General features: G+C 59.8%; 3 protein-coding genes across 6 annotated transcripts in view; 1 reads left to right on the top strand and 2 right to left on the bottom strand.

Moving 5' to 3' along the window:
- Positions 1-152: 152 nt before the first annotated feature.
- On the bottom strand, positions 153-2,375 carry HRAS (HRas proto-oncogene, GTPase). Of its 2 annotated transcripts, XM_081797494.1 has the most exons (5): positions 2,238-2,375; positions 1,530-1,708; positions 1,247-1,406; positions 1,072-1,153; positions 153-585 (listed from the first exon to the last, which is right to left on the bottom strand). In XM_081797494.1, exons 1-4 carry the CDS (start codon positions 2,346-2,348, stop codon positions 1,091-1,093), a joined length of 513 nt encoding a protein of 170 aa, XP_081653620.1. In that variant the 5' UTR covers positions 2,349-2,375; the 3' UTR covers positions 153-585; positions 1,072-1,090. The 2 variants fall into 2 exon arrangements, with proteins under 2 accessions (XP_081653620.1, XP_081653619.1); XM_081797493.1 differs by lacking the exon at positions 1,072-1,153.
- Positions 2,313-22,645, bottom strand: part of LMNTD2 (lamin tail domain containing 2) — a 25,278-nt gene continuing 4,945 nt past the window's right edge. The window contains exon 14 of the mRNA XM_081797484.1: positions 2,313-2,401. The gene's annotated coding sequence lies outside the window, so the exon portion shown is untranslated. The remainder of the gene's footprint in view (positions 2,402-22,645) is intronic.
- Positions 4,285-22,611, top strand: LRRC56 (leucine rich repeat containing 56). Of its 3 annotated transcripts, XM_081797474.1 has the most exons (11): positions 4,290-5,520; positions 6,692-6,765; positions 7,246-7,436; positions 10,862-10,949; positions 11,594-11,654; positions 19,249-19,345; positions 19,418-19,618; positions 20,397-20,580; positions 20,971-21,147; positions 21,228-21,292; positions 21,491-22,611. In XM_081797474.1, exons 3-11 carry the CDS (start codon positions 7,260-7,262, stop codon positions 21,992-21,994), a joined length of 1,554 nt encoding a protein of 517 aa, XP_081653600.1. In that variant the 5' UTR covers positions 4,290-5,520; positions 6,692-6,765; positions 7,246-7,259; the 3' UTR covers positions 21,995-22,611. The 3 variants fall into 3 exon arrangements, with proteins under 3 accessions (XP_081653601.1, XP_081653598.1, XP_081653600.1); XM_081797475.1 differs by having other exon boundaries at positions 4,285-5,520; positions 19,249-19,618; positions 21,555-21,963; XM_081797472.1 differs by having other exon boundaries at positions 4,288-5,520; positions 19,249-19,618.

The raw sequence follows: 22,645 nt of genomic DNA on the forward strand, positions 1-22,645 counted from the left end.
CGTGCAAGAGGCGCTAGACAGCCAGCCAGACAGCACAGGGTGGCTGGGCCCAGGCCGCCTCACCAGCCCCTACAGGGGTCCCTGCAGAGGGGCCTCCGGGCAGACAAAGCTGAGGGTCCCAGGTGCCTTCCAATCTCGGCCAGACGCCAGGGTCAAGACCATCCAATAATTTACTGCGACTCAGCCTGTGGCCAAAGGGCCAGGACGGGGCTGGGAGGAGAGTGACAGCCAGGGTGCCGGTGGCCTCAGTTCACCACAGTCTGTGCAAAGCGTCCTGGGAGGTCTGCGGTCACTCTGTCCAGGGAGCCTGGGCTGGCCGGGCTCCGGTGGCGCTTCCTTCCTTCCTTCCCCTCCTCCTTCCTCCGTCGGCACCTCCTCCCGGCATCTGGCACCTCCACGCCCCCTGCCTGCGCTGCTGGGGCACAGAGGGCCTGCGGGGATGTCAGGGGGGGCCTGGAAGGGACGTCAGGAGAGCAGGCACTTGCAGCTCATGCAGCCTGGGCCACCCTCGTCGGGCGGGCTCAGCTTTCGCACCTTGTGCTGCCGGATCTCTCGCACCAGCGTGTAGAAGGCGTCCTCCACGCCCTAGGAAGAAGGGGCCGGCTCAGAGTGGGACTCGGCCTGGGGGCCTGACAGGGGAGGGGGACCAAGGGACCCCGGCCTCCAGCTCATGCAGAATCCCGGCCCTTCCCCTCCCTCTCCCCACCCCGACTCCCACACGTGGGCAGCCGGGCCCTGCTCATCCCACAGCCCCAGGGCTACCCCCATCAGGCAGCTCGCTCCTCAGGAGCTCCCCCACAGGGCGGGCCTTGGTCTGGCTCCCAGCTTGAACACCCCGTGTCCCACTCCTGTCTGACCTAGCAACCTTGTCCCCACCAGCCCGTGAAGGGGGCAGGGCCAACAAGGGCCCACGGGGCTCTCTGGGGGCCGAGGGGCCAGGGCCCCAGGGTCACCGCTCCGGCCTGGCTCAGGGCAGCTCTCTCCAGGGACCTCCGCCTCTCCCTGGAGCTGTGTCAGCCCAGACCCTGGGCCCTGGCCTCCCTCGCTGCCCTGCCGTCCGGGGACACTTACAGCGCTAGGGGCCGCTGGGTCACGGGGGTCCCGGAGGGTCCCAGAGGGTCCCGGAGCTGGAGCCAGAGCCAGAGCGGCTGCCCTGTGTGGGGGGAGAGGGGGCAATGAGCACTGCTCCCTGGCAGGGGTGGGGCGGGGCGGGTCCCTGGCTAGCTGTGGTGGGGAGCCGGCTCACCTGGCGAGTCTTGGCCGACGTCTCGATATAGGGGATGCCATAGCTGCGGGCGAGGTCCTGTGCCTGCCGGGACTCCACGGTGCGGGCAGCCAGGTCACACTTGTTCCCCACCAGCACCATGGGCACGTCATCGGAGTCCTTCACTCGCTTGATCTGCTCCCTGCAAGGAAGAAGGGGGCAGCCAGTCGCTGAGCTGCAGGCACAGCTGCATCCAGGCCCCGGACAGAGAGACACAAGGAGAAACAGGGACAGGGAGGCCCCTGAGGGCCGGCCAGCAGCTCACCTGTACTGGTGGATGTCCTCGAAAGACTTGGTGTTGTTGATGGCAAACACACACAGGAAGCCCTCTCCAGTGCGCATGTACTGGTCCCGCATGGCACTATATTCCTCCTGACCCGCCGTGTCCAAAATGTCCAGCAGGCACGTCTCACCATCGATAACCACTTGCTTCCGATAGGAGTCCTGCAGGAAGGAGGACAGTGCTTCAGGGCCCCCCCCACCTCTCCTAGGGCTTCAGGGCCCCCCCCCACCTCTCCTAGGGCTTCAGGGCCCCCCCCACCTCTCCTAGGGCTTCAGGGCCCCCACCATCGATAACCACTTGCTTCCGATAGGAGTCCTGCAGGAAGGAGGACAGTGCTTCAGGGCCCCCCACCTCTCCTAGGGCTTCAGGGCCCCCACCATCGATAACCACTTGCTTCCAATAGGAGTCCTGCAGGAGGACAGTGCTTCAGGGCCCCCCCCACCTCTCCTAGGGCTTCAGGGACCCCACCATCGATAACCACTTGCTTCCGATAGGAGTCCTGCAGGAGGACAGTGCTTCAGGGCCCCCCCCACCTCTCCTAGGATGGGGCGATCCAACCACCAGCCCCTCCTGGGCACCTTTCCCGCCCCGCCCCCAGGTCCCACAAGGAGGGGATGTCCTCCTATGGAGCACACAGAAGACAAGCCCACATCAGGATTCAGGGCTGGGGACAGGAACAGCAACACTCACCTCGATGGTGGGGTCATACTCATCCACAAAGTGGTTCTGGATGAGCTGGATGGTCAGGGCACTCTTCCCCACACCTCCAGCGCCCACCACCACAAGCTTATATTCTGTCATCGCTCCTCAAGGGATGCAGCCCGGGGCACTGTGGTGGTCTCCTGTCCCACCTGCTGAGGGAGCTGCACTCAGCCATGGCCCAGCCACGCAGAGCAGGCCTGTGGAGCTCCCTGGGCTGGCCCGCCCCACCCTCTGGCCCCAGACAACCAGGGAACGGGGGAAGCCGCCAGAATGGTGGCCCAGCCGCCCACCTGTGGCACCTCCAGCCCAGGGGTGGGAGATGGCCCCCACCTTCAGCTGCACTTATGGTTGTGAGAGAGCACGGAGCTGGCCCCCCAAAGGCAGAGCTGACAGCTGAGAGCATCTCCCAACCACGCACCCAAATTAGAAGTTGCTGGGTAGGCAGAAAGCCTGAACTGGAGGCCCTGCAGGCTGAGGTTACCAGTCCCCTCCCTGCAAGAACAGGTCTTGCCACAGTGGAGCGCACAGAAGCATGCCCAGGCAGGCCAGTGCCATCCTACAACCGGCTCCGGCCCCACCGAGCATGTTGCTGCTTTGGACAAGCATTTACTGAGCGCCTACTGCATGCCAGCCGCTGTTCCAGGCTCAGCGTGACAGGCAGAGAAAGAAGCCCCTGCACCCTTCTCCAAGGAAAAGACGGGCACACATGAAAATAAGGGGAACCCCGCGGTATCCTGTTACCATATGAGCTTTGGAGAAAAGGAGGCAGATGAGGCAGCCGGGTGCGGGGTGGGGCGGGGTGGGGCGGGGTGGGGGGGGGTCCTGGTAAGCAGACTGAGAGGAACAGACCCAACGGAGGTGCGGAGCGGGGGCACAGGTGAGAAAGAATCAAAGCCTGGGCCAAGGCCTCCAGCTGGGGTGTCCCAATTTGTAAGGGTTAACGAGGGGGTGCCCTTGCTCTTGTCCCCAGTGGACAGTGATTTCCTAACCCCCGACTCGCCTGCTGTGTATCGTGATGGCCGCCTGGTGCCCGAGCCCTTGGGAGCGCGCCTTGCGACTAAAGGGGGGCCGCAGCGGACCTCGGTTCGGGGGGCCCCCCGCACGCTGCCCAAGAGCACTGCTGGGGCCCCACGGAGGGCAGGGCCAGGGACGCGGAGGCACGGCGCCCCCGCCGCCGCCCGCAGTCCCGGCCGCAGCGCCCTGCCCGCCCGCCCGCGGCTCACCTGCGCCCCCGCGCGCCCCGCCGCCGCCGCCGCGCCTCCAACGCCCCGAGCCGCAGCCCCGGTTGGGGCCGCCGCCCGCCCCCCACCCGCCCCCGCCGCACTCACCGCTCACTGGCGCGACTGCCCTCGAGGCCGGGGCCGGGGCGGGGGCGGGGAAAGGGGCCGGGGCCGGGGCGCGTGGCTCGCCCAGCGCATGGGCTCGGTCCGCGGAGGGTGCGGTTCCGGCTGCGGGCGGCGGGGCGCGGGCGGCGGACACTCAGGGGAGGGGGGTCGGGAGACGGGCGCACGCCCCGCCCCGCGCCCGTCCGTCAGCCTGGCGCGGCTTGCCATTGGCCGCGGGCGCCGGGCCCCGCCCCGGAGCCGTCCCGCCCCGTCCCGCCCTGCTCCGGTTGGCCGACCCGCCCGCCCGTCAAGGGCCGCGGCCGGGCGGGGCTTCCGGGAAACGGCGCGGAGGGCGGTGCCGGCCCTGGAGGCCCTCGTGGGCCGCGGCCTAGGGGGGCTGGGCTCTGCCGGGCGGGAGGACAGCGAGGGCGCGGGGGTCGCGGATTCGGGGGCGACGGCTTCTCCGGAAAGGTTCCGAACTCTTCCGGAGGAATAGAGGCCCCTTAGGAAAGCGGGACCGCGGGCTGTTGTAGACTGGGGCGGGGTCGCTGCGGTCCGGCTCAAGTCCCTGCCCTGCCCGGGAGGGCTTCCCCGCGCCGCGACGGGCAGCCCACCGAGGGCCCACCCCGGAGCGGAAGGGCCAGTCCAGGGACGAGCCACAGGGAGGGTGGAGGGTCAGCACCGCGGACGCCCCCCGGGCTGGGCGGGGGGGAGCCTGGAGCAAAACGGAGAGGCCCCCCAGGACGAGGGTCAGGCGCCCAGAGCAGGCCCGGGCCGCGCCGGAAGCCTCTGGGACCCCCAGTGGCCGGAGGTTTGACTGCCCTACACCATTCTTCCCGTCAGGTGGCTCCGGACCGGGAGAACCCAGTGGTTCCAACCCTGCAGAAGCTTACCGTGTGGCCCAATTTAACAAATGGTACCCAGCAAATCCCACCCAAAAGTTGCTCAAGGGGGTGTACTGAAATCTCCCCCCATCCCAAGCACAAACGCACCTTCAAAAAGACATGGTTTTCACATTTTTTAAAATTTCAAAGTAGTGCATAAACACACCCTTCTTATTTACAAAGACAGAACGGTGCATTACACAGAAAGCCCAACCTTGCTTTGCTCCCATCCCCTATCCCCTCCTGTGCCGGCTCGGTGCTGCTCTCTTGGAGCTCACCCCCTGCAGGCCGCGACCTTGGCGGACCCCTTCGGGGGCCGCCCCCGCCCCCACCACATCACCGACCCCACGTGCCGTGGCTGTGTCGGGTTGGCCGTCCCGCGCACTGCGCGGTGGCTAGAACAGAGCCGGGCTTGCGCCTGAAGCGCATAGACGCGAAGTAAAGGCGCATAAATGAAAGCGGGTGGTGGCATCCCTCGCGAGTGTGGACACTCCAAACTCCCCTCCGGGTGTCCAGGTCTGGGTTTCCCTCGTCTTCAGGGGGTCCTTTGCCACAGCGCTTCCTTTTGTTTTGGCATCGGCCACACTTGGAGGCGGGGGTACATCCCTCAAGGCCAGGGCCTCAGGGACAACCCTCCCAGCTGGGAAAGGTGGGCGCTGGTCTCCACCAGACACCGCCTTTTCAGGGGCGGACACCTGGCCGGACTGTCCGGCCCCCCCACCCCCGCGGCTTGATGGCGTCTCACCTCCGCCCCTGGTTCCCTCCCAGCCCACAGGGCGCCCAGCGCGTGGGGCCCTACCCTCCAGATCCCAAACCGGGTTGGCAGCTGCCCCGCCCCCGCCGGCCTGCCCTAGCAACCGTTGCTAAGGGGCGTGGCTCGACCGCGGAGGCACGGAGATTCCCGCGGCCTCATGAATATTTGAGTATTCAAATGATGCCCCGGCCCCGTTGCCATGGTGCCCAGGCCCCGCAACCCCGCCACCGGAAGAACGACCCCGAGTCGGAGTGAGCGCCCGGCAGCGGAGGGCGCCCAGGGCCGTGGCACCGAGACCGACCCCTCAGGTGAGAGCCAAGCACGCCTTTGGGCCTGGGGCCGCAGGCCTCGCTGTATCTCCCCCGTTCCTGGCGGGAAACTGAGGCCGAGGACGGGTCCCAGCACTGTCCCCTCGCGTCCATGCACGGGCTGGGACTGTCTGTTCATGGCTCAGCCCCACCCTGCCCTGCCACTCTGGGAGCCCCACAAACCTCCCAAGTTGGAAACCTGTGGGCCTCTCTGTCCCCACAGCCCAGGCTAATGCCAGCCCCTGGCCTGGCTCATCAGCTATCTGGGTCCCCTCCTCAGTCCCCACTATGGAAACTGCCAGATCCGAGTCTGGGTCCCTGCCTCCCTCTCCCCCGCAGGGGCAGGGCCTGGGGTCCCTCCTATCCCGTGACTGGGAACCCCTCGGAGCACGGCTAGGGGTTGTGGGCAGCGCCCCTGGAGGACCAGATTGGACATCTAGGGGTACCACTGAGTCTCCCACTGGCTTTGCTGCTTCATCCTAGGACCCTGAGACCTAGGCTCAGCCCACGTTGGAGGGAAGTGCCCAGAACATTCCAGGCAGACTTCTGGCTCTAACCCTAGAGATGATTCCAGGGTCAGGGGACAGGCCAGGCATCTGCAGCTTTAAGGGGCGCCTGGGTGGCTCAGTCGTTAAGCGTCTGCCTTCGACTCAGGTCCTGATCCCAGGGTCCTGGGATCGAGCCCCGCATCGGGCTCCTGGCTCAGCGGGAAGCCTGTTTCTCCCTCTCCCTCTGCCTCACCCCCTGCTCATGCTCTCTCTCTCTCTCTGTGTGTCTCAAATGAATAAATAAAATCTTAAAAAAAAAAAAAAGGGAGCAATGCCAAGTGAGCCTCGTGCAGGTGTCCAGGGACACCCTGGACAACCTCCCTTGGAGCCTGAGGGTGAGGGGGCTCAGGAGGGACAGGGTGCCAAGGAGGCCAGCCCATGAGAGATAGTCCAGAGTGGCAGACCCAGGACCCCTTTTGGAAAGAGGATGGAGTCAGTCACCATCTGACTGTCTTATCAGCCAGTCCAGGTCCCCTATCTGACCTAAGGGCCAGTGCCCACACTGACAGCCCCGACCATCTCCACAGCTGCTCACTTATGGGCCCTATAACCTCAGCCTGGCCTGTCCCAAGTCCCCTGGCACAGGGACCTGGCCAGGATGCCACCCCAACTCTCTCCTGCAGGTGCCACCTGAAGACCCATGCTGCCCCCTTATCTGGATGTTTGACCCATGGTGGGAAAAGGCAGCTGCCTCCAGGTGAGGGGGCTCAGTGGGCATAGGGGTGGGTGGGGGGGATGCTTGAGAGCCTGGTCCTGGGCCCCCAGGCTTGGAGATCATTGGTGGGGAGGCACAGCACTGGGCCTGAGCCAATGACTTGCTGCTGGTCACAGCTGACGGAGCAAAGATGACCAGGGGCCAACTGGCCCCCCTCAGGCACAGAGCCTAGGCAGGACCTCAGATAGAGAAGATTGGAACCAGCACCCTTGTTGTGGACCTTGGGGGATGAGCAGAAACACAAGGAGGTGACCCACCCAGACCCCAGTGGGGTGTGAGCTAAGGCTGAGTGGGTGATGGCGAGGCCATCATGAGCCCCCAGGCAGGCTGAGACTAAGTGAGTGAGAGACCCATCAGAGCCAGGCAGGATGAGCCCCAAAGGCTTGCTGTGCAGGGTCCCAGCCAGGCTGCAGATCAGAGGAAGTGCAAAGGCTTAGTAGCTTTGCCCTCTGCCTATCCCAGCAGGTTGGATGTGAATGGACCAGGCCTGGGACAGAGCCCACGGGCCTTGGCCGAGCACAGCCACTGTCCAAGTGCGGGAGCTGAGCTGGCAAGGCCTGCACAATCCCCGCCCACAGAGCAAGGACCCAGGCAGCCATAGGGACAGCCGTGGCGAGCAGCTGGTGGAGGAGTACCGGTCACCTGCCCGACTGGTGAGTGCTGGGGGGCTGGGGGCTCAGGCTTCAGGGGTCCGCATGGGGCACCACTGCAGGGTCGCTGTCCAGCCTGCACTCAGTCCTCAGCTCTCCTAGCCTTGCCTGGCCGATGGACGCTCTCAGCCCTGCTGTGTCCCCAGCACCTGCTCCACCCTCACGGCCAACCGCAGATGCTTGGTGATGCAGATATCCCCCAGGCACTCAGGAATGAGCCAGGCAGGAACTCCACAAGTATTTGCCTAGTACGCATTGTGTGCTGGGCTCCATGAACGGCTCCATGAACCAGAGAAGCCCCTGGTTCGAGCAGCCATTGTTCTGGTGGGAGGCAGGGCTGCAGACCATGCGCGTGCATGGCACACAGAGATGCAAACCGCCAGGAATAAACGAAGCCACAGGCAAAACGAGGGAGCCCTGCCATCCGGGGCGGGCTGATTAAGTGGGGGCCATTCCAGGATCTCACTGACCGTTGTCTGGGGCAGCTGGTGAAGGCTTTCTCCCAAACCTGCCGCCCCCCCACTCCCACCCAGCGGCCCACCCAGATATGCAGAGCCCTCTTGACTCCCGGTTCTCACCCAGCACCCACTCTGGGCAGCTCCGCACCCCACCCACTGTTGGCCATGCTAAGGGGGCAGGCCCCACCGGGTACAGGCAGCCCTTAGGCCCACAGCACCCTTGCACAGGGTAAGAGGGTGAGGTGCCTGGAGAGGGGTCCCTTGGAGACCCGAGGATGACATGCTCACCAACATGCAGAAGGGAGCCTGGCTACCCGAGGTCTCTGCCCGTCCTCCTAACCAACTAACTCACAGAAGCATCCGCACTGCCTGATCAGTGAAGGGGGAAGGGACACTCGGTCCAGGCCCCCCTCCCCAGACTCCAAGCTGGCTCCTCTGTGTGTGCGGCCCTCCAGCCATGCCTGCAGGCCCATATCGTCCCAGGGTCTTGGTCCAGCATGGAGCCCATCAGGACAGCCCTCCCACCAGCTCCTCAACAGCCCCCCACACTGCCCCAGGGGACAGAGACAGGCCCACAGCTGCAGGCCACCTCTGTACCGGCCAGCTCTGGGGTCCTGTCCCTCCGCACATATGAGTCTGGGTTCAGACACAGCAGGTGGGCTTGTTGGAGGGGCCGGTGTGCACAGAGCTTGGGGTGGCCCTCCTGGGGCCACAGGGAGGCCAGGCTGCACTGACAACAGCCTGACCCTGAGAAGAGACTCTGGGCAATGGCCGACCTCTGCACAGAGCTGGAGTCTCCTCTACTGGACAGAGCTGCTGGCTGGGGACAGAGCTCCCCGCCCTGGACAGCAGGACAGGGAGGGTCCAGCCTGGCCATGGCAGGGAGTGCCAGGAGCAAGGTGCAGGTAGAGCAGGGACCCCCACCACACCCTGGCTGGACCCGGAGGTGGGCCTAGCCTTGTCACCCCCCCAGTACCGCACACCAGGAGCCAGGCCGGGAGCTGCAGACATTCCTGGTGTTCACCGGAATCTCTGTTTCATTTCCTTTTCGTTTTGTGTTCATTTGTGGGAGACGGTGCCCAACAGGGAGGGTTTTTGCAGGAGTATGTATGGTCACTGTGTCTTCCTCAGATGGATAGTGGGACACCCTCCCCCCCAGGAGATGTCCCTGCCACACAGAAGGCTTTGTACAGCCTGGGATCCCTACAAAATCAGGCCAGGTGGGGTGCAAACAGTATTGTGAATCTGTCTCCTCAGGTCCGCATGGATGCCCCTTGTCATCCTCAGGGCAGTGCCCACTCAGACTGCTCCTGGGTGAATCTTGTTGACACTACGGCACCCTGTGGCAGTCCTTGGCAGGTTTCCTTTCCCAACACCTTGGCCTGGTGCGTTTCTGTGTCCCATATGTCATCTATGGCCACATAACGCTGACCACAGACCACCCAGGCTCTGGCTCCAACAACAGGTTTCCGTCCTCAGGCTTGGGGTCTGCACTGGGTTCCCACTGGGATCCAGGCTAAAGGGGCCACATGGGGCTGCCCTGCTCGTGGTCAGCACCTGGGGGTAAGCAGCAGGTGAACCACACATGCACACTTGAGGGCCCCCTTGGCCAAGCCCAGCATGGACAAGGCCACCTGCTCTGGGGTCTGTGTTGTCACTGGCCGGGGAACGGACACACAGTTCTAATTCAGGGGAAGAGTGACAATTATGAGCAATGGCCCACCTGCCTCCACATTCAGAGCCTTCACACCCCCCGAGTCCCCACTAACCACACATCAGGTGAGTCTGCGTCCTGGGAGAAAGTGTTTGCGTTGGGTGCATCCGAAGAAGGACCCAGGGAAGCATGAAGAGCAGTGTGGCCCCCACAGCCAGCCGGCAGGGTGGGAACAGCAGGGTAACTCACCGGCCTCCCCCCCTTGAGAAGGAAGTCCAGTGGCACTGACACCCACTGGACAAATGTTTGGGCGCCCTGTGCGGGAACACACTTTGATTAGAGATTGCTCTGTCCCTGTGGGGCTTCTGTCCATCCTGGGACCGCCTTCCTTCTCCGCCTGGCTCCTGGCTGGAGAACATGGCCCCAAACACTGTCGTTTCGGACGGTCTCCATGAACCCCAGTCCAGGCCACGGCATGCTGGTGATCAGAGGTCCACAACCACACATGCTGTTCAACACGGTGGAGTCCAGTCGATGCCGGTGCCGAGAGCCTGCGATGGTGTCTGGACACAGTTCTCTCTGCAGACTCAGTCACTGTAAACAGGGCCACCAGCTCCCGGAGGCCTCCCCTGAGAGCCCCAGAGCCTCTGCAGGTGCATGGAGCGACCTGGCTTGCTCCCCGAGACGGACTACCTGGGTCATCCCACCTGCAGACCTTCGCAGCCTTTTGTTTGGCTGATTGGGATTGAGAGACCACGTTATTTTCCAGGCCCACAGGTTCCAAATCTCCTGGGCTCCCTCCCTGCCCTCTGAACCCTGTGTCTCACAGCACCTTATCAAGTGCAGCCAAGCTTACTCCGCCCACATTGTGCTGGCACCTCTCGGCTCAATGTGACAAGTTCCTCATGCATGCTTTCTGCCATCCAGGCCGCCCCAGGAGACAATCTCAGGAGACATGTCCTTGCCACAGGACATGGGCATCTGTCCTTCCCGCCCCAGCAGCGCTCACATCAGCCCTCAACCCAGTCCTAAATCCACTGTCACGTTGGGGCCTGTTCCGTGGGTCTCGTTAGACACTGGCACCCCTCAGGCCCTATTCTGCTGATAGGCCCACCAGCCAAGCACAGTTACTAGCTCTGTTCCCATTCTGTGCCCTCATACCCCACCAGGCAAGCCATCCACGGCTGAGGTCAGCATAGAGGGGGCAGGGAAATGTCTGCCACCGGTCACAGCCTCACAGCCAAAGGCAGGGACGTCCCTGGGAGGGAGTGACCACTGTGCAGTCCCCAGGGCTGACTCTTCATCGATTTCCGCAGCGGGCCCTGGCCCAGGTAGACGACCTTCGACTGGTGAACATGCTGGAGATGTGTGTCAACACCCGTGAGAACAGCCTGGGGAACTTTGGTGAGAGCCCCTCCCTGTCCACCCCCCGCCAAGGGCAAGCTCCAACTTCTTTCTGAGGGCCCATCCGCTCCAGTGCTGCCAGCCAGGCTCCGGTCTGTGCACCACTGCACCCCACGGGCCTGCCCTGCGCCCCACAGGCCCACCCCGTACTCCACAGGCCCATGCTGCACCCCTTTTTAAGGGATCAGGACTGTCCTGCAGGGTCAGTGCCCTTCTTCAAAAGAGTCTGACTCAGATCACTTTGCCGGGGCTTTGGGGTGCACAGGGACACCGGCTAGGGGGTTCCTGTGCTCTGGTACCCAGTGCTGCGAGCTGATGGAGGTTCTGGTCTGGGGTTCCCGTGGCTGGGCTTGGGACGTGGCTCGGCGGCAGGACCCAAGCGGTGGTGGCCCCACCCATGCCAATGAGGCTCCCCTCCTCCAAGCAGACTCCTGAGTCCCGTGGCCTCTTGGCCTTCCGGGTGGCTTGGTCCGCTCAGGTGCACCTGCTCGTGCCTGCTTCTTTGGAGGCAGGCCGCAGGCGTGAGCACAGGGCCCTGAGGTTGCACTAGGACTCAGAGCAGCCACGGGGCACTGACGAGGGTGCAGAGAGGTGAGTGAGGGAGTAAGGCTTTGTCACCCACCTCTCCCTCCTGTGGCACGCAGGGGTGCACCTGCCCAACCTCAGCCAGCTGAAGCTCAACGGCAGCTGCCTGGGCTCTGTGAGGTGAGTGCCCCTCTTGGGCAAGGGGGTTCCCCACTGAGAGGCTCCTGGGTGTCCTGCTGTCTCCATCTCCCGGCCCTAATGCCCACCCTTCCAGCCTGACTCTGCTACATGTAGTTCATGTCACCCACCCCAGCTGGGTGGAGGCCCCGGCTGAAGGTGACCCATGCCACCCGGAGCCTGTGCTCAGTGTCAGGCCGGTCACACCAGGTCATGTGGCTGACTGTGGGGTGCCTGGAAGGTGCCCCGACCTTCAGTGAAGGCTCCCCAGCCAGCAAGCAGTCTCCAGTGGGTGCCCCAACACCACCCAAGCCTTCAGGGTTTGGGGTGTCCCGGTACCGCTGGGGCTGGGAACCTGGGGGTCATGCTGGTGCCCATCAGCCCTCATGCCCAGCAAGAAGAGCAGATGAGCACGGCCTCACATAAAACACAACAGCACTTTAATAATCAACTTAAAAGACAAAATTCAAAACTAAGCACAGATCGATGTCCTTTGTTTACCTCATCGGCTGGAAAGAACAAAGCCCAAGTAATATCAGACCATTTTAGGTGTTCTAGCAAAATGGGTGGCATGAAAACACTGCTGGTTTGGGGCTCCTGGGCAGCTCAGTCGGTCAAGCGTCTGACTCTTGGTTTCAGCTCAGGTCATGATCCCGGGGTCCTGGGATCAAATCGTGCGTCAGGCTCCCTGCTCAGCGGGGAGCCTGCTTCTCCCTCTGCCTCTGCCCCTCCCCCTGCTCGTGCTCTCGCTCTCTCGCTCTCTCTCTCTCTGACAAATAAATAAATAAAATTAAAAAGAAACATCAAAAAGAATTTAATAGAACACTTGACGATCTGGAAATGGAAGCAAAGAAAGTTGGAAGACCACGTGGCCCTCAGTGCGTGGCCCAAGATGCAGGGCAGAGAAGCAGTGAGCCAGGCATCGGGGCACCTGCTGCACCTGCACACGAGGGTCTGGCAACGGTGTTCGGAGACACGCCTCGCATGCGTGGTGAAGCAGTGTTCTGACGGAGAGCTTAACAAAGACGAAAAGCCGTGTTTATTCCTTCCTTGTTAAGGCGTACTAACGAGCTCAATGAAGAATAAGGTACATGAAGAGCATGTAAGATAAAGGATGAAGGTTATAAAGAGAAGTGGAAGGTATTATAAAACTAAGAAATCTGACACACCATTTGTGACAACACAAAATATTCAATTCCAAGAAAAATGATTAGATCATAAACTGCAAGAAAACATGTTCTGTCCCTTGGCGACAATAGTGAGAAACATAATGAGTCTTGCGGTTCTTTCTATTATCAGATCCTGAGACTTGGCCACGGGATGTTTGCTAATGTCCATGGGCTGAAGGTGGACAAAAGTTCGTAAAAGGGAACTAATGAAACATGACAGTCCAGTAAGCTCCTATTACGACTTAGCTGATAACAGCCATTTTCAGGACATTAAAATCTCAGGCAGGAGGGGCGCCGGGCTGGCCCAGTCAGAAGAGGGCGCAACTCTGGATCTCAGGGTCCAGAGTTCGAACCCCATGTTGGGCGTAGTGATTACTTGAAAATAAAATAAAATAAAATCTCAGGCAGCATCTTAAGGACTGGAAAATAATTTTAACGTAGCGTCTGTCCGTCCATCGGAAGCTGAGAGAGAATTCGGCCCCGGCTGGCATGAAGAACAGTCCCCTCGGTGGGGCTGCTTCCAGACAGCCGCGGACGCGGGAGGAGGGCGCTGCCGGCCTCGGAGGCTTCTGCCCCCAGTCAGCGGCACACAAGAGCGGCCGATCCTCAGTACTCGTTGTGTGAAGAAGCACACTCACTAGCCGTTCACTACAGCTTAACCGCGAGCATTTCTCTGCTGATGCTGTCGAGTCTTGCTTCTTCGTATGCCTTGTACCAATTCTTCAGGTGGGTTCTTTTTCTTGCTTTCCGGTTCTTGCGTAGGCTGAGTGTGGTTTAGATTTGCAAGGTGCTCCCGCTCACCCCGGCTGTGGCGGCCTTCACTTGAACAGAAACCCTTCGTTTTGATTTGTCCCATCAATTCTGGTTGGTGATTGGGATCTTATTTAGGAAGTTCGTTCACACCCCCAAAGTCAGGGGGCTATATTCTACTTTTTCTCTTATTCGCTTTTATGGTCTCACCTTTTACTTTCATCCAACTTACCTGTGAGGTCACCTTCAACCGTGGCATGAGGTTGGGACCCAGCTTTATTTCCTGCCATGGAGGGACTCTGTTTCCCCAACATCATCTACCCAGCAATCCCGTTTCCCTGCCGATGGTGGCACCACTCTGCCACTTAGGGGGCCCACATGTGGATGAGACAATGGGAGCTCTCCGTCTCATCTGTCGGTCTGGTCCTGCACCTCGTATTGGTACGGCTTTGTGTTCATTGCTTCGTGTCGGATACCCTCGTCTTAGTCTTCCTTTTCCCAAAATGACCTAGCTTGCATTTGAAGTTTATGAACTGTTGGTTGGGTTTCACACACAGGAATCTTTCTGGAATTCTTTTTTTGGAATTAAAAAAGATTCATGTGTTAATTTGGATTATTTGCTAAGTCATCTACATTCATGAATATGAGATCGCTCTCCATTCATGTGTTCTTTTATATTTTTAATAGAGTCTTTAAACTTGCCTACAAAGTTTGTTATCAGAATGCTATCAGTTAGCTTTCAGCTGCAAGGCATAGAAACCTGTATCCAACAATGCGTATCTGGGCCAAACCCGGTTCTAAACACTGAGGATGCATCAGTGAACAGAACAGACAAGAACCTCAGTCTCCCGTGGAACCGACAAGAAGCCCAGCGTTGGCTCCTGGGGTCAGGTTCATTCAGCCAGTCTCCCTACAGCATGTGGCCCTCCATCCTCATGCATGTCCCCTCCCAGTACCCAACGGCTTCTGTAGGCACAGGCATCCTCGCAGGGGGACTGAGGGAGTGTGTTAGATTTCTGATGAGCAGAGCACCACGAGCAGGGTGGCCTGAGTGGCAGAAATGTATTCTTTCCCAGTTGTGGAGGCCAGAAGTCAGGATCGAGGTGGACAGCGCTGGCTCCTTCCGAGGCTGTGAGCGAAAACCCACTTCATTCCCCTCTCCTCCTGCGGGACTTTGCCGGCAATCTTCAGCGTTCCCTGGCTTGTAGACTCATCAGCCCAATCTGCCTTCACGTTCACGCGGCATTCTCCCTGTGTCCATGTCCGTGTCCATAGGTCCCCTTTGCATAAGGACACCAGATGGCATAGTGCCCTCCCCACTCCAGTGTGAGCTCATCTTAACTAATTACATCTGCAACAACTGTAGCTCTAGATAGGGTCACATTCTGGGGTGCTGGGGGTTAGGACTTTAACACATGCATTTGGTTCATCCTGTAACAGGGGACATGCCCTCCTGTGTCTACTATTGAGAACAAGCAGGTTCTTGGCGTTCTTCCTACGTTTCTCGGGGCAGAGCTCTAGTGTATACACTCACCTACACCGGCCGCTGGGAAGAGGACGGAGTTGGGGTTGGCACGAGCTAACCAGGCACACCTCCTAAGCTACCCCACTGCCACTTGGAACGGGGCAGGACACCGGTCCCCTGTGAAACCAGAGTCCCCTGAAACCAGAACAAAAGTAATTCCCACACATTTATAGTATTTTTATGATCATGAAGGAAGTCCTGTTCCTATTCTATTTTCTGGTTGATTATTACAAGTGTAGAGAAACATTATGTTGATTTAGAACGCATTTTTAATTTAATTTTATTTTATTTTTAAAGATTTTGTTTATTTATTTGACAGAGACACAGCGAGAGAGGGAACACAAGCAGGGGGAGCGGGAGAGGGAGAAGTGGGCTTCCCGCAGAGCAGGGAGCCCGACCTGGGGCTCGATCCCAGGACCCCAGGACCACGACCCGAGCCGAAGGCAGACGCCTAACGACTGAGCCTCCCAGGCGCCCCTAGAACACATTTTTTAAATCAGTGAAACACGGTTGAGTTTTATACATGGGTCTTGTATCTGGCAATATTGTGTCTTTATTTTCGCCTTAGCAATACTGCCAAACTCAAATTAATTCAAATAGTTTGTTAATTCCGTTGGGGTTTCCGTTTTGATGATGAGGGTTGTCTTTCACTTCCAGCCCTCATGCTTCTTTTTCTTACCTTCTGGAGCTGGTTTTCGGAATTACCAAGACGGCAGTGGGCACTCTTGGTCTGTCTTTTATCTGAGTGGGTGTGTGTCTGAGTCTCTCTGCCCTGTCAGCATGGTCAGAAAGTGATAATTCACCTCTGGGCGATCAGTGCACGGGACTCTACTCGATTGCGCTGAGTTACAAGCACCGTAACACTGAAATCCTATCTGCTGGGCATTTTCATGCCCGTGTTCACGAGGGACCCCCCCTCAACCCCCTGGCGTTGTGCTCCTCCGGTTCTGGGGTCAAGGCCTGACTCCCAGGCTGCCTCTCCCTCCTCTTGTTCTGTTCAGCTGCTCTAATTTCGAAACTTCCTGTATGAGAAATTGTGGAAGATCGAGAGTGTCTATTCCATGATGGCTAATTAGAACTTACTTCTAAAACCAGTACAGATCTGAGGACTTACAGGGTTGGCGGGGGGTGGGGTGGGGGGTGTCAGCATCCAGTTTTCTATTTCTTTAGGTGCCGGCTTTATCTACAGTTCCAAAAATGTTGGCATGTACTTTGTTTATAGTGGTCTTCTATTTTTTTTAATTGTTGTTCTGGCTATAACTATTCCTCTTTTAAGATGGTGTGTATTTATTTGCATTGTCTCCTTCTTAGCCTTCATCAGTCTTGCTGGAGGTTGTCCATTAATTTTTTGAAGAATCGGCTCTGGGCTCTGCTGGTCTTCTCTACAATCTGTCTGGTTGTTACTGCTTTCATCCTAATCTTTATTATGTCTTCTCTTCTTGTTCTTTTTGCAATTTGCTATTGTTCTTTTACTGGCTCCTTAAGCTAAATACTCAGCTTAATTGTTGTAATCCTTCCAGTTTTGTGTTTTGTTTTTTTTTTTGGATAAATGTATTTAAGGATGTAAATTTCTCTTTTTTTAAAGATTTTATTCATTTGACAGAGAGAGACACAGCAAGAGAGGGAACACAAGCAGGGGGAGTGGGAGAGGGAGAAGCAGGCTTCCCGCTGAGCAGGGAGCCTGATGTGGGGCTCGATCCCAGGACCCTGGGATCATGACCTGAGCCGAAGGCAGACGCTTAACGACTGAGCCACCCAGGCGCCCCTAAATTTCTCTTTATGTACACCTTTAGGCAGGGTTCACAAATTTTGTATGCTTTGTTGTCATTAGCTCTAAACAGTTGGTAATTTTCCTATTTAATCTGAGATGAAGCAAAAAAAAAAAAAAACCTGCTAGTTATTCCCCAATAAAAATAGAACTCCCCATTTTCAGCTGGGCACATAGCACCCAGTCTCCCCTGCACAGACTCTGAACACAGATGGAATGAAACAATAATACCAGCTCAGAAATGAAGACAAACTTGAAAGAAATACTGCAGGAAACCCCGTCGAGAGATTGCACGGGAAGACAGGAATGGTACCATGAGCACAGTTCATTGTGCATGAATGCAGTCTAGAAGCCTGTGAGGCGGGGGGCAGATGGACAGTCTGACACGTGCATAACCGATCATGGCAGAAGCAAACCGAAACTATAGAACAGAACAAATGCTTAAAGATTAAAGAAAACTCTTCAGACGTAAAAGAAGACGTTCAACTACAGCCTGAAAGAAATCATCAAACGTGACCCGCCAACAGCAAGGCAGGCATACCCTGACAGAGTTACCGACACAGAGATGAGACTTGGAGGCGGCCAAGGGAAGAGACCGCATCTTCCTTTAAGAAGACGAGGAGTGAAGTTTTCCTCAGACTTCCCCACACAGACACTCAAAGCCTGAAGACGGAACCGTGGAAAGAAGGCATGAACCAAGACTTTCATGCCCAGCCAGCGTTTCTGAATGAGTTAGAGCCCAAGGAAAACAGTTTGACTAACCCCTCTTGAAGAAGTCACTAGACACACATTTCAGCCCAATTACAAGATGATGGGAAAATCCACTCCGGGCCACAGGCTGGGGACACGGGGCGTCTCCGTAACTGAAAGGTTAGGGGGCTCTGGCCAGGTGAAAGGGTGGTCAGACATCCGGCAGGGAGCGTGAGCACTGGAAGAGGGGCCTGAGGGTGTCATCCTATGTCACGTGGCTGACAGGAGGAGACAAGCGTAGGCGCATCTGAGCAGGGGGAGGGGCAGGGGCCAAGTCCTCGGCACAAAAATGCAGGGTGCACTCGGAGAACACAGGGAGACCCGGCAGCCCACCCCACAGGCAGCCGCAGGTGCAAGCGTGGGAGTCACGCACGGGTCTGCCCCACCCCCAGCCACTGGCCCCCACCATCACCTCGTGCCGGGCAGGGAAGCCCCCTACGCCAGGGCCCCCAGTGGCTCATATCTTCCAAGCAGGATTCCACATGTTCGCTCCCAGTTTGAATGCCCAAGAAGCTATTAGTAGTATAATTAGAAATACTAGGGTCCCTGCAGCACAGAGGAAAAGGTCAAAACAAAGGGTCCCGGGAGAGACCAGACAATGCCAGGAGGGGAGTAAAACTTCCAAACTTCTTCAACTAATGTCGTGAGAGACCAGATGTGGCTTCTCCGTATCTTCGAGACAAGAACAACATGCCATGAAAAAGGATCAGCAATGAAGAGCACTTCAGAATTAGACATAGGACAGCCGACATAAAAATGTCAGGGGCAAGGTCGGAATGAGGAAATCTCCCGGAATGCAGAATGAAAGGCAACAACAGGTAAAGGGGACAGAGACGACCAGAGACAAGGGTCGTTCTCGGAGGACCAACACGCCGGCGGCAGAGCTCTATACGTGAGAACAGGGAACACAGGGAAATTGCAAAAGAAATACCATCCAGACCATCCCAGAAGCCAACTGAAAGGGTCTGAACACTGGGCCCATGCCCCGTCAGGGGACGCCGAGGACAAGAGGACCCCAAAGGCAGGGGCGGGGCCCAGAGAGCCCTGGCCTGCCCATCTGCAGGGGAGAGGTAGGCAGAGAGAGGGTGACAGGGGCACGTCCAGGGCTTGGGCAGGGGTGGAGGAGGTCTTGCAGGCAGAGCTGGCTGGGGGAGGGGCTGTAATGTGGGGAAGCCATCCCCAAGAAAGGCCAAAGAGAGAGAGGAAGGGAGAAGGCCCCGGGGCTGAACCCACTGGGGAGGGAGCCACCTTGTCCGCCCGCATTGCAGCGGGCAGTAGGTGGGGCCCAGCCAAGCTGTCCAGCATGGGCCCCACCACCCTACTCCTGCCTACCCCCCCGGCCCCGCCCACCCCCCCCCCCCGCCCCCGCCAGCCTCGGGCCCTCCAGGGGAAGGAGAAGGTGGATTCTCCCCGTGCTGGAGACCAGGAGGCTGCAGCAAGGAGGGAATGCAGGGAGGCAGGGGCTCCCGGCCTGGAGGCTGCCACACACGGGCCACAGTTCACAGGCACCCCTGTGCCTGGAGAGAGCCGGATGTGGGTGGTGGAAGGGCACAAGGGCTGGCACAGGGCCTTCATGGATACAGACAAGGCCTCCAGCCCGGAACAGTGCTGACCAGCCAACCCTGCCCTCTACAGAGACCTGGGCACTTCCCTGGGCCACTTGCAGGTGCTGTGGCTGGCTCGCTGCGGCCTGACTGACCTGGATGGCATTGGCTCCTTCCCGGCCCTGAAGGTGGGTCTGTGGTGCCCTGGGCTGGGGAGAGGGTGCCAGGCCAAGCCCTGGCTGAGCCCCCTGCCGCCCCAGGAACTCTACGTCTCCTTCAACAACGTCTCAGACCTGAGCCCGCTGTGCCTGCTGCAGCAGCTGGAGGTGCTAGACCTGGAGGGCAACAGCGTGGAGGACCTGGGGCAGGTGCGCTTCCTGCAGCTGTGCCCGAGGCTGGCCACGCTCACCCTGGAGGGCAACCTGGTGTGCCTGCGGCCAGCGCCCAGCCCTTCCAACAAGGTGCGTGTGGTGGGCACCCACCGTGCACAGGAGGGCGAGGCACTCTGTGCCCCCCCACGGTCCCAGGGGCCTCTCTGCCCACCTGAGCACGGGAGCATCCCCAGGTCACGTCTCCAGGGCACGGCCCACCTGCACCCTGTGACTTGTTCACCATGAGCTCATTCTCTTGTATTGCTGGAGACCTTCTGGGCCCGGACCAGACCCCACAGGGCCCCACAGGGCCATGTGCACACACGCTGCCCCCCGGCCCATAATTCACCCACGTGAAGTCGGTTCAGTCTGCACATGGAATCTCACACTCACACACACTCACACACACACACACACACACACATGCGTGCAGGCCCAGTCCGAAGCCCCCTCCGTCCCCCGCAGGCCTGGGCGTGCCCTAGGTGGGAATGCACTCAGACATCGTGGGCCCGTGCGCACCTGGGGCTCATGCCTCCTGCCCTGCTAGGCTCTGTGCTGTGCGATCGGTGTACAGGGCTGCCCAGCTGGGCCGCAGCTCTGAGCTCAGGGCAGCCCCACAGGCCAGAGGACACCACTGGGCCCTGGCTGTGAGCCCAGAGAGTGAGATCACATACAGGTGAGAGCCCAGGGTCCCCAAAGTCCCTGCTGGCCCAGAGTGACCCAGGCCCGCCCTGGCAGGGTGGGCCGGCATCACCAACCCTCAGCTCCCCTGCCTTGCCCCACAGAGGGTCTGGAGAAAGCAGCCACAGGATAGAGCTGGCCTGAAGGGCCCACTGGACCCAGGCCTGCCACACCCTCCCCCCTGCAGGTGCCGCGGGGCTACAACTATCGGGCAGAGGTGAGGAAGCTCATCCCCCAGCTGCAGGTCCTGGATGAGGTACCAGCCACACACACAGGCCCCCCGGCCTCCCGGAAGCTGGACCAGGACTGGCTCATGGTGAAGGAGGCCATCAGGGAGGGCAGTGTCTTGGATGGCCTGCTCCCTGGGCTGGGTATGGCAGCCACTCACTGGCCCTCTTAGCAAGGGCTGCCCCACCCAGCCTGGAGACCTTACTGACTGAGCCCCAGAAGAGGCTGCCACCCCTACCATCCCCAGGAAGAGAGCTCTGTACCCCAAGCACACCCCTAGGCCTCGCAGAGATGGACAGCCACATCTCCTAACCCTTCTCGGCCTGAATCTTTTCTTCCCAGAGCCCTGCACACCTGCCCCCAGGCCAGGATAACCTCCCTGTGAGCAGCACCTGCTGGGGCATGGGCCTCCAGACACCCAGATGTTGGGTGGCAGGGGTCCCTGGTCTGTGGACAGTTCTGGGGGAGGGGGGGCTCTTGGGCTGGCCGGCTGGTGTGGGTTTCCGTGACCTCTGATCTTGACCCTCGGGCAGATCATCCCCATGGAGCCCCCATTCAGAAACTCAGCTCCGAGCTCTCCTTGCCCGAGACCCAGCCATGGGCCCCCAGGCCATGGCCACTCTCCCTACTGGTCACTGGGGGTCCTCTGCCTGAAAGCCTGCTTCCCAAGGACCCAGCTCCAGAGGATGACACCAGCAACCTCACCCATGGTAACTAACCCATCTCAGCAGAAAGCTGACCCTGCAGTCCCTCAACCCGAAACCAGGCCCAGCCATATCCTCCTCTTTAGGGGCTAGCCGAGTCCTCTGCGGGAACCCCACCAGAGGCCTGCGGGAGCGTCGACACCAATGCCAGGTAGGCCCTGCCACCCCCAGCTGGGTCAGGACTCCAGGACTACGACAGGGGACCAGCGTCCTGGCCTGACAGTACCCTGCCCCACAGCCATCGCTGGCCAGAGGCCCCAGCTCTCACCCCCCTCCTTCTATCTTCAGGGCACTCCCCACCCAGCCCCCTTGAAGGCTGTGCCCCCAAACCAGCCCTCTCTCTCCCTAGGCCTGGGCAGGTCCGGAGCAGCTGCCCCCACACAGGCTGAAGGAGCTGGCTGCCTCTATTCCAGGGCCTGATTCTACAGACAGCAGTGACCCCCTGGCCTTGGCGAGGCTTCCGGCCTGCAGGGAGTTGCGCCTGTGGTGGGTGCCCCTCACCCCAACCAAGACCTACCACTGCATGTCCTGTTTGGTGGGAGGGCATGACTGGGGACTGCCTGGGTACCCAGGTTGGCGGGAGGGCTGGCCATGGGAGCCTGAGGCTGGGGGATCATCCCAGGAGCACACTCATCTGGAATTGGCTCTAAGGGCAGGGCTGCAGCCCCCTCCCCCCACTCTAGCCCCCTCCCTGGTAGGTCCCTGGAGTCCCAGCAAGAAGGTGCCACAGCCCCCTGGGGCCCATGGAGGGGCCCTGAAGAGCAAGAGGACAAGTCTAGGCCCAAGACTCCCTCCAGCCCCCTATGCCTGGTCCCAGGTATTGAGAGTGACCCCACACACTGCCCCAGACTAGCATTCATCAGCTTGGGCCCCCTTCCTCAGCTGGACTCTGAGAGGGGCTGCAACAGGGAGGTCCTCTCCTGAGGGGGGGGCACTTACACTTAAGGGGTTCCAATCTCAAGTCCTCCTCCCTGAGCCCATGGGATCATCAGGCCACAGGAGCTGGACAGAGGGGGTTGTGAGCAGGGAGTCTGGACTGAAAGAGAGGGCAGGGTGGCAATGAGTGGCCAGGACAGGCCCACTGGGCACAGAGCAGAGCACAGGCCAATGGAGAGAGAGGCTACCAGATGGGCCAGACTATGGCAGGGAGGGTGCTGCCCTTACCCTGCACACAGGGCCTGTGCTGGGCTCAGGACACTGGCTTCAGAGTGACCACGGCCAAGTGGAACAAACACAGGAGGGACTGCAAGGCAGAGAGACCCCGCAGCCAGCAGGGTCCAGGGAGGCTTCCTAGAAGAAGGGTCTGAATTGACTGGTAGAACTGAGTGGGCAAGTCTGGGACGGGGCCTTGTAAGCAGGGGGCAGCAGGTACACAGGCTTAAAGGTTGGCCGAATAACCTTCCTGTGGGTTGGGGAGTCAAAAGGGCCAGGATGGAACAGGGACACGACAGACAAACCCTCTGCCTTCCATGTGCTGGCAGGTGCCTGGGGGGGTGGGGGGGGG

This window comes from Leptonychotes weddellii, chromosome 11 (assembly GCF_054177405.1).
Source record: "Leptonychotes weddellii isolate Sample4059 chromosome 11, ASM5417740v2, whole genome shotgun sequence".
NCBI classification, from domain to species: Eukaryota; Metazoa; Chordata; class Mammalia; order Carnivora; family Phocidae; genus Leptonychotes; species Leptonychotes weddellii.